The sequence below is a fragment of the Buceros rhinoceros genome, unplaced genomic scaffold (genome assembly GCF_000710305.1).
Source record: "Buceros rhinoceros silvestris isolate BGI_N320 unplaced genomic scaffold, ASM71030v1 scaffold652, whole genome shotgun sequence".
Lineage (NCBI taxonomy): Eukaryota > Metazoa > Chordata > Aves > Bucerotiformes > Bucerotidae > Buceros > Buceros rhinoceros.
Genome location: NW_010398083.1, coordinates 31008 through 42150, shown reverse-complemented (window position 1 = coordinate 42150; position 11143 = coordinate 31008). Strand labels below are relative to the sequence as shown.

At 46.6% G+C, this 11143-nt stretch overlaps 1 protein-coding gene across 1 annotated transcript in view; it reads left to right on the top strand.

Annotated features, from left to right (window-relative positions):
* The window catches only part of DCBLD1 (discoidin, CUB and LCCL domain containing 1), a gene marked incomplete at its 5' end in the record, with an annotated part of 7787 nt that extends 1795 nt beyond the window's left edge, over positions 1–5992 (top strand). Inside the window, 4 exons of the mRNA XM_010130940.1 lie at positions 122–206; positions 1230–1279; positions 2842–2961; positions 5475–5992. Of these exons, the coding sequence (XP_010129242.1) occupies positions 122–206; positions 1230–1279; positions 2842–2961; positions 5475–5992 (773 nt within the window). The remainder of the gene's footprint in view (positions 1–121; positions 207–1229; positions 1280–2841; positions 2962–5474) is intronic.
* Between the last annotated feature and the right edge of the window lie 5151 nt (positions 5993–11143).

Genomic DNA, 11143 nt, shown 5'->3' with positions numbered 1-11143 from the left:
TGTCTTGCAAGGAGCATTCCGGCAAGATTACCCGCCTTTTGCTGTATCCTCTGTAGTAAATATTACCAGAACAATCTGCCTTTTAAACTTTTGTCTTTTTTTTTTCCTTTTTCTCACGCAGGCTTAAAGCTTACAGCTATAATTGTCCCTGCCCTCATCGTGCTGTTCCTGTTCTCTGGAATTTGCATCTGTGCAGCCCTACGCAAGTAAGATACTGGGTTTTGTCATAGAAGGCATTCGTGGCTGCCTAGCTAGCACATCCAAATACATGCCTTCTTTACAGAACCTCTTTACCAGGGAGCTGGAAATCCATCCGGTTAAGCAGTCTTCCCTTTAAGTAGAACTCATGTCGTGTCTCTAAATTGCAATTCTTATTGTACATCTCCTCTAGTCAGACAAGACCGAAGGTAAAGCAGGTCAGAACTGCACGCCCCAATTTACAGTCCAAAGTAACTGGCTGTTCCCTTCAGCCCACATATACCCACAAATACCAAGGTGTAAAGCAATCAAGATGGAAGGGTTTCCACACCAAAGCAAAGTAAAAATTCACTGAAGGGAGGATTTGCACTATCTGTCTGGATAATTTTATTTCCCTCCTGTTGTGTTTCTGCTTCTCAGCCCCTTTAAGTTAGAGCACTTAACCTAGCGGGCTGAAAGCAGAGCCCAGCAGTGAGGAGTCGCACGCATACCCTGGTAAGCAGCTAAAACTGAGCCACTTGGTTTCACAAGTCAGAAGACTGGAAGAAGCACTGCCAGCTGTGATGCCTGTTAGAAGTCCATTCATATGAATCTGCACTTGCATATGGAACCAGGAAATGCTTCTGCCAGCAGATGGGGATTTGGAAGTATAATCAATGCTCTGGTGATGTTGCTTCATCGCTAGCGGTACCTGGATTCCCAGGAAATCTATAAACTAGTCAAAGAATTCAGAAGAGCAGCCCCAGAACTTAACCTGGCGTGACATGTATAGACGTAGACCCATCAAATCAATGAGCGCCAGACACACAAGAAGCTCGAACACTGGCGCTCACAACCTGCATACAGATGGGCAAAACCAAACTGTCAAAGAGGTGGTTTTGCACACCTTACATTCTAGTGAACACCAGCCTCCAGGAACTCAAAGAGAAGCCCTCAGCCACCAAACACAAAGGCTCTCTCTGCTGGAGCAAAGGCATGACGCTGAAATGCTGTGAGTGCAGATGTTTATAAATGCTTTCCTCTCCTTGCAGGCGAGAAGCCAAAGGACTTTCTTATGGATTATCCAGTGCTCAGAAATCAGGTTAGTGGAAAATCGTGCACTTTGTCCTGTCCTGTCCATTGGGCCAATGGGAAGAGGCTTATGCAACCAAGCATGAAATGCTTATGAAATAGCATCCACATTTCCTCATTCAAATTCACTTCTTCATACGAAGGAAATGGCAAATGATAGTCCCACTTGTGTCATCCTAGCACTGTGCCCCGAGAAACAATATAATTTGGTTTCTATGACAGAAAGGCAATTAGCAAAAGATCTATTATACAGAGTGCATAAATTAGCATGTAAGAGTGCTCCCAGGTGCCCTCCCTTTCCTTCCCTCCTCCAAAATACCTATTTTGCAGAAAATTGCTGCTTTCCTTTTCCCCGCAGTAGAGGGGATTGCATTTCTCCAAGAGAGCAAGGGCTAATAATTTTTTTATGGCTTTAATATTTCCATCTCGCTGCTCTCCCTGGTTGGGACTGCATTTACAAAGCCTAACAATACTAAGTTGTACTTCTTGTGTTAAATCTGAATAGGAGATTGAGGAATTTACTTTAGGAGATGCCTGCAAAACCCTGGTGAACTATAATCTCTGTCTCAGTCAGTAACACTTTCTAGAGTGGGGTCTACTGTCCTCTTGGAAGTTGGGGTTTAGCTGTTTTCCCTGGCCAGCTAAATCTACAGAGGAGTGTCATTCTGAATCTCAGCTTTCCATCAAAAAAGCAACCACTAAGCAATTTGTACATCTTTTGACAAGTGCCTTGCAGTAGCTCAGCTCCATCTCTCAGCAGGCACTGACGTCGGTGAAAGGAATGCTGCTACCCACTGCAGCTCGCCCTCATTAGAAAATTAATTTGTACTTAACATCATACTTGCTAATATGATTTTTTGAGGTCACGTCATAATCCTTTCTCACTTGCTAATGAAGACAAATCCCAAGGAACTGGAGATGGCCTCCCAGCCAGTCAGTTCATTTGTTGTATGTGTGCTTCGTACAGCAAGCTCCCGAGCCTCGTTCACAAGGGCTTAGGACGTAGAAGGCTGGGAGCCAAACTCGCCTCTCCACACACCTCCTGCCGCAGGCTGCAGGCAAGCGCCTGACACTGTGGATTTTTTTGTTTTCTGTCTCACAAGGATGTTGTGAGAACAAATTAATTGATGAGTGAAGGTGCTCAGATATCAAGGAAATGGAAACCATACTAGTCTACCAAAAATTAAGGAATTCTGAGCATTATTTCTGCCTCATGAGCACTGGCAGAACATGTAACTGATTTAAAGCTGGTATTTTACTGACATACTTTGTCAAGGCATCAGCGCAGGCACCTAAAGAGTTTGAGCCCTTCTTGCCAAGAAAATCCTCTATAAAGTTTCGTTTTCACTTAGAAATCCCGGTTGATGATTCACTTTTTCCCATCACCCTCCAAATTTAGGGGGCTTTTTTTTCCTTTTTTCTTTTACAAACAGCTCATTTTAGTCTCACTTTTTAACTGCTTTAGTATATTGACAGCAGTGAGTACCACAAAAATTAAACTTTCTGGTAAGTCTTCTGATTGTGAGCATTTAACTTGCTGATAAGCTTTCTATTTTTATTTTTTTATCATAGGCTGTTGGAAACAAATCAAGCAGCCCTTCACCAGACATCAGTCAACTGAATTTACCATCAGCTATAATAATGAGAAGGAGGTACCACAAAAACTAGATCTGGTCACCAGTGACATGGCAGGTAACCATTTCTCTCCCTGTGATGCGTTCGTTTTGCTCCGCATGCAGAGCAGGTGGCAGGGAGAGGGACGGGCCAGCAGTGTGGCGAGCTCCAGCTCTCACACAAGCTGAGGCCCAGGAACAGAGAACAGATTTATCTGCGTCCAGCCCAGACATAGAGTGAAGAAGTTAGGGGGGAAAAGACCACTACTTCAGAATTTTTTTTTTTTCTTGGAGTTGTTGGGAAAGATTTCCTGACTCTGAAATAGTTACAACTGAAGGTAACTGTAGAGGCACTCAGATGTGGATGCAGTGCAACCATGTGCATAGCATAGAATGGTTTGCCTTCGCTGACTGATTTTTGTGTTTCGATTTAAACACAAATGTCTCGGACATGGAACAAAATATAATGCCCCTTGCTGCTGAGCAAATAGAAAAATGGCTTAGTTGGTTTGTGGTGGGATTTCACGCCCAGCTGGAAGTTGTGCTGAGATCTCTGCACAGCTTTCCTGGTGCCTGAACTGTTTCAGAGATGAGACCCCCTGAAGTGGAAACAGGTAGATGAGAGAGAAGGGGGGAAAAAAAAAAAACAAACAGCTCCAGTGCTTCTCTCCTGTGCTGCTTTGGCTCCAGGTCGCTGTTTGGATAGAGCAAATCCCCGCATCAGTACTATCTGCATCCTAAAGGGATTTTTTTTTTTTTCTTAATTCATCCTCTTAGCACATCTTATCCCTGCCTAGTTTAGTCTGTCTGGAAAGGCAAGTGAGACCAGCCATTTCATGGGATCAGTGATCAGCAATCTTCCAGAAAGATTAACTTGCTGTTTCCAGCCTCCAGACCTTAGAAATTCCTTAGAATTTCTCCAATGTGTTTGGCAGAGAAATACATTTAACAAAACAAATGGACAGTTACTGTAATTCCGTATGGTGCTACCCTGGATATCTTTCAAAGATGCTTTCCATCCTTTACAGAAACTTTCAACAGAAGTACGCAGAAACCTATAAAGCAGTTTTATTTCATGCAGGAAAGGGAGTGAATAAAGGCTGCTCACAAATCATGGTTATCTGGCTCCCTTGGCCGTGTCTGGGGAACCTCTGCTCTCTCCATCCTCCTTTCCTGCCACATTTGTGGGAAGTCTTAACTCCCAGCCTGGCCAGGCAGCTCTCCGGCCTTAGCATTTCACCTATGGTCTCCTTAAGAACAAGAAACATGAAATAACAATATGAACACAGCCCAGAAATGTGCCATTTAATCATTTAATTGCGGAGAGCATTGTAAGTAACTTGCTTGTAGGTTAACGTACTACATGAAATTTCCACACACACCCCTCTCAATCCCCGGCTGCCTGCCGGTTCCCAAAGGCAGCCGGGAGCAAGTCAAGATGCTTCATCCTGAGCGAGGGATATTGCTGGGGATGGCTGCAGCGACACCGGGGAGAGCTGCACTGCTTACTTAGTGAGATATAATAACACCTTCACCCAACATGCTGAAGTTTGGGACGTAGCCAAGAACTGCCAAAAAGATTCACAGGACATATGGGATCGAATTTGACGCTCATGTCAGATGAACCATGATGCCAGAACAGAAACTGAGCTAACTTCTTCACGCCTGCGTTAAAACATGATACCTCAGCAGTGTCATTCACTAGAGCTGCTTCAGGCCACCGTGTGCATCCGTGAAAGGTTGTTACTAACTCCAAAGCCGGAAAGTTAGAATGTTGAATTTAGGTTTACCGGATTTTTGAAATCCCAGAAAGCCCAGATCTCCTCCTTATGTGGCAGACTGGCATCTGCCTCCGCTAGGGTACAAACACATGCTCCTTGAGGCCACATTTCCTCCATCTTGCTCCTGCTCAGGCTGTTTGATCATCCCCAGCTCTGTTCCCGCTGTCCCCCTTGACCAAAGACACTGCCCGGTTCCTCTGGCCATGTCGGTCCCGCTTCTGCTCCCACGGCTTGTGCCCCCTCGCGTGCCTGCAGCAGTGCTGAGCTGGCTTAGCACGTTTCACACTTCCCTTGACTCTCTTGGCTGCCGTTCTGCCTAACTTTATCCTGCTTGTCAGTCAGCTGCTGCAAGATGCTGTTAAATAAAGCCAGCACTTGGTCGGGCTCGTTAAGAATTCTCCAGGCATTTTAATTATTCTAAAACTGGAGCACTTGTTTTGGAGAACTTCTCATTTGTGGACCTTCATGCAATGTCCTTTGTCTAGTTCGTTGCTAATATATTGTTGGCCGTTCTCTTTTTTTAGGGCTTTTGAGTATAGTGAAATTTGGGTGGGAAGGAGGGGAGAGGGAGGAAGGGAGTAGGAAAACGGGTGGCAGATTGGAGCTTCTCCGTGGAAGAGCTTCTGCCACATTCTGCCATGCTTGCTCACTGGAGGAGCGCTGCGGAAAGGTGGCCTCACATCCCTGATAACCACGCGTTTGATATAACAACTGAGTCATTTTTGAACATAAAATACCTACCTACGCGTAAGTATTGTGTGCGTAAAATAACCAAGCTATGCCTTATTGAGCAGTTCCCGCTTCCTTTCAGATTATCAGCAGCCTCTCATGATCGGGACGGGGACGGTAACACGGAAAGGATCTACTTTTCGACCCATGGACAGCAAAGATGAGGGAAGAAGGGGGAGTGCAGAGTTTGAAAACCACTATCACTGTCCGCACAGAGCTAACCGGCACGAATATGCTCTGCCCCTGACCAGCCAAGAGCCAGAATACGCCACCCCCATCATAGAGCGGCACGTAGCTAGAGAAAATAACTTCCCCTCTGAAAATGGCTACAACGTACCTGTCGTGTCATCTCAGAAACAATCCCTTTCTGCCGGCAGTTTCTCTAGTTTGTGTAAGACCGATACCACAAACGGAGACTATCAGACACCCCAGAGTGTCCTAAACTACGACAAGCCCAAAGTTAGCGGTGTTCTGACCTCCGTGAGCTACAGCATGGACTACCAGAAACCTCAGCCCAGTGCCCTCGGGAGCGAGGGTTACTCCACGCCCCGAGACTGCCTAAAGCCGATAAGCCAGACAGCAATGACAGCTCTCTTGTGATCCACCGAGCAGCAGAGCCGCGGTGCGCGGGAACGTCACCGCACAGCTTTCCGAAGCGACAGCGGAGTTTGGAGGGACGCTGCTGCGGGAGGCAGAAGGCAAACAAGCCCTGTGTACATAATATTGCAGTCTTGCTGGGTTCTGACATCTGAGGAAAGCATATGCTGTTTATCACTGTTTATAGCAAGAGAGATGTTATCAGTGAAGACTGTACATCTTATTTTCTGTAACTGATCTCAGTGCTCCGTTCGCAATGTGTGCAATTTGTACATAGCTTTTATTTAAGGAGAATTTCTGAAGTTTGCTTTTCGCCTGGGGGATGGAAAGGTTTGCAGAACTGCCTATTTAAGACAAACAGGCCTCCTCCTCCTCCTCCTCCTCCGTCTTTACCTGCTGTGGTACTGGCAGCTGTAAATGGTGTATCTTATGGTTGTGGTGATGCATCCCCTTTGCTGTGATGATAACTGAAGATAGGCCATCACTGTAGTTCTTACTGGGAGGGTAGAAGAAGTAAAACTACTTGAAGCGTAACGTGCACAAGAGGAGGCAGCCGAGCATTTGAATACTATGTTCAAACCCACCTTCTTCCCGGCTGCTTTTTTAGCAGCGGTTCTTACCTGCTTGAATTTGATCTGGCATATGAGCTGAGCCTGTCTAACTTGCTGTTCATGTTAGAAACAGGTAGAAAGGCTGAAAGCGATTCTGGGTTCAAGCCCTGGTGATACCTCTGCAATAGAAAAAAACCCCCAAACCCGAACAACAAACCCAACACACCTATTGGTGTGGGCTTTTTTCAGGAAGTGTGTGTGGAACCAAAATGTGAATTTACAGCTGAGAATTAATCCCCGCTCAATCCCTAGTTGATACTTTTGCTGCTAAATTATAAGGGAATTTGTTCCTTGGCACAGAGCAGCAAGCTTCCTGAAATCATCGCTCCACTAGCTATTCTTCTGGCTCACAAATTTAGTGTAACATTTCTATTTGAAATATTTCCACTAAGTAAAACACAATGTGCATGTAGCTTACTGCTGCAGTTCAGCTGGTGGGAGAGCAGAACAGCACATTCATTTTCAAACAGTTTTGCTTTTGCAGCTAATGTTACCCTTAATTCTGGTTTTGGACAGACTTGAAAAAAGCATGGGGATGGGTGCAATGTGTCGCACAGTAGCTGGCTCCTCTTTCAGCGGAAGCGTCCAGCTTCTGGTAGTGACTGGGACCGTCCACTGCCCTTCTTGGAGTGTCACTCGGAATGCGAAAGCTTGTCCTAAAACGTCAAACAGCAATACACTTCTGGGAAGAAAGAATGGTGCTATATTTCAAGCACGAGGTTGGGAAACGAGATCAGTAAAACCTGAGCTCTGGGAAAGTCACTGTCCGAAGGCGTGCAAACCGGGGGTAATTTGCAAAGGACGTAACGAAGATTTGTGGTCCGTTTGCAAAGTGCTTTCAGACCGTCAGGTGGAAAGCGCCGTCAGGGCATGGACTAGCTGCAGCAACACTAACAAATACTGCCAACTCCAACCATGCCCAACCTTAAGGCAAGCTCTGGGTGGGTTCTTTGCGTACACTTGTTTTGTGGCCTCAGCGGTACTGTTTGCCCACGCTGCCGCACCATGCATGTGATTCCCATGCAGAGACGACAGAGTCAAGGTGACCTCGTAGCCCTCCTGTGTTTGCTGTCAATACAGTTTCTGTGAAATGTCTAAAACACCTCAGGTCCTGAAGAGAAACAGCAGCAGCCTGTTTGTTAGACCGAGCTGGGTGGTGTTGTTTACCTTCTGTTGTTTACATGTCTGTGTAAATAAAGAACACTTGTATTTGTAAATCAGTCACACAGGCCTGCTACGGAGCTCGGTGACTCCATCATCGCTGCATGCCCACTCTCCTCACTTATCCCGTGGGGTAAGAAAGAAGCGGTCCTTATGCCCTGCAAAAGTGCCAGTTGCGCTGCTGCAGTTCCCAGTCCCGGTGCGACAGGCTAAAAAAAGATTATCTCGGTGCCCCATTTAGCCTGGCTTTCCTGTCCCTAAGCTCCAGAGAAGAAACACCCACCAGTCTGTGCCCAGCGCTGCTGCTGGAGGTATATAATTGACAGAAGGATGAGGATGCCCTCCTGAAGAGCCTGCAACCAATACTCCACCCACATGGCTAATTAGCTCGGCTTGTCACTTTGCAGACAAGCAGAGCTCAGTTATCAGGGCTGCTCCCCACCTCACCAGGCACCTAGATAACGCAGCAGTGCAATGCCACCAGGTAGCAGATGCTGCTGCTTGTGTGACAGTAACCTTTTAGCATGCCTCTGCTGCGGGCTTTACGCATCTGCAGCGTGCTACAGGTGACAAAGGGGTCTTGGCAGTACACGCCCATTCCTGCTGTTGGTCAAACCCATCTTAAGGCAGCCGTTCAGATGAAACACTGGGTCTCAGTTTGCACCTTGTCTTCATCCTCGCCCCCCTCAAAAAAAAAAACAAAACAAACCTGCAAAACTGCAAAAAGATGGCTTAAAATAAATCACCAAATAGCTCATTCCTCCCTGTGTCACAGTGGCTCGGTGCTGACTGGGATGGAGGCAGCAGAGCAGCTCTGACTCACGGCTCCCAGTCACTGCCGTGGTGCATCGCGGTTCACTTCTGAGTGACTGCTGCGGGCAGGTAACATAAAGAGTCTTGGGCTTCTCCACCCAGGAAACAGGAAGTTTTTAGTGACTAGCAGCAGAAATGCAAAGGAAATTTCTACCTGCGTATCCTTTCTATTCTGGAGGTGGTGGCAATACTAAACCCTGGTGTGAGAAGGAAAGGGGACTGCCTAAATCTTCCCAGTGGCAGTGGCTCATCCTCACGCTCATCCTCTGAATAGCTTCTCGCATACCAGCACATCAAACAACTGCCTGTCTACAACAGCCCGTTCTCACCATCAAAACCAGTTGCAGGTACAACATGGGCAGCCTGATCAAACAGTGACCATTTAAAAACCCTCCTTCCACAGCGAAGGTTAGAGTGTGCACCATTCGGAGACATTTGCACATTAGCTCTAGGTGTCTCGCCAACGTCCTTAGAGATTGTGTGAGAGCAAGTTTGGCCGATGGAGACTTTCCATAGCGTTTCCGTACCGAACATCTTTCCCCAGCAGGCACTCCCAGTAGGGTGGAACAGTAAAACCAAGCCAGAGTTCACAGAAAGGTTAAATATTAACCGGTTGTAGCACTAGGATCCCGCCTGTCCCAGCTGCAGCTGACAGCAAACCTCTGACTGTGCCAGGAACGGGGGCACGCACTGTAACTGCGCCTGTGTCCGACCGAGGGAATTGAAGAAAGTGGCTCCTGAGGTAGGAAAGTGTAAAAGATGATGCACAATACCTACAAGTGAAAACCAAACATTACAGCTTAGCATGCATTCCCAGCTGGTGCCTTGTATTTAAAAAGCAATAAACAACCCCCCCAAAAAATTCACAAAACCAAACTACAACAAAAGCTCCCAAAACACCACAGCAAAAATACAAATGTCCTTTGCTCTTGCCGCCTTAGGCTGGAAAATAAATGGTGAATCTTATTTCTTCTGTCAAGTACCTGTCCAATGCTCAATATAAAAGCTTTTTTTTCCCCCCCCTATGAAGTGTAACTCTAAATAGTATTTCCCTATTTCTTTTAGTTGGTAGATTTTTTATATCAGATATTACACCCTCTCTTAGTACCTACCAGCACATTTACATCCAACAGGCAACAGATCAAAATTATGCCTTGACCTGCAGACTGGAACTAGGATTTCCCCAGCTCAACTGATGTCCTACTTGTAACATCACCTGCTCTCTTCAGAACAAGCACCTCCTTCTCTAGACACCATCCAGAGGATGGGTTCAACCAGCTCAGTAGCCCCTTGGCTACAGCGTGCCTGCATAGATGGGGAAGACAAGAAAAGCACTGAAGCCAGCCTGCAACCCTGCATCTGATGAGTATTTTAACCTCTGAGCTAAGACAGCAGCAGTCGCTGCAGTGTCTCTTGCACCCGTGTGTTTTAAAGTGAGGGATCCCTGCTTCATTCTGTAAAAAACCCATGAGGCTGGATTCCAGCCATGAGGAGCACATGGTGAATCCCGTGGCTTGTCTGTGTTACTGGCATGGCTAAATGTCGGGAAGACTGAGTTTTTAATGCAAGGCTTTCTTTAGATTCTTCCCACCGACTGCCATTTGGCAGTTCTCCTCTCCACGGGCAGATTTTAGTGGAGCTCTAGCTGGGGCACAAAGTATGCCCTACACAGGCTGGGAACGTCAAGCTGTAGGACCCATTACAGAAGCAGACACCTACCTGTGCTTACCTGTTAGGCGGATTTCTAGCATTAAAACAGTATGATTTGTTTTTCCTTGGTGCTGGAAACTCCTATCCCATGCAGCCATATGGCAAAGATTGCTGCACCCTTCCCGGCGCCACCCCACCGTTGCCAGACTCTCTGGACACGTTACCAGAAGCTGAGCTGCTCCAGGACTCATCTCCATTGCACTGGAGTAAAACGGTCTTGCAGCCATGCAGAACATTGCAGAAGGCACCAGAGGCCTTTGAGGGCTCAGGTGATCTAACCTGCATCTGCAGCACAGGGCAAGCCAGGGGACCAGCATCAGTCACTGGTAGAGCCCATGCCACTGACTTGCACCCACTGTTGAGTGGAAGAAGTGTTAAGGGAAACCCCCAGGTCATCTCTGCTGTGTCATCCCTAGTAAGACCCAATTTTGCATCCATAAAACACCAGTGACAACCTGACATGAGGACCCACTCACCCTCTTTCTGAGGGATCAAAAAACCTCAGCAAGGAAGCGCTACTGCCGTAAGGAATCACACTGTTCACACTGACATGAACACCCTTTGACCTCCAATAGTAGCGTTGCTTTTCAGAACACCTTCAAAAACATGCATAGAAATGCACTGCCGAGGTAGCTAAGAAAAACTAAATGAAATGTAATTATTTTTCTGTGTCCTGGCTTGTGCCAAAGGGAAAGCAAGAGTTCAGGAGAGCAAGTAATAAAAAGAAAAAAAAAAAAAAAGAGAACAGTTTTATGAGATCTAAGAAAGGAGTCAGTGGTCTCACAGCAGTCCTGCAAGGTCAGACACACACTGAAAAGTGTCCTCATAGCAATCCATCAGTGTTCTTCTGTTCACGCTC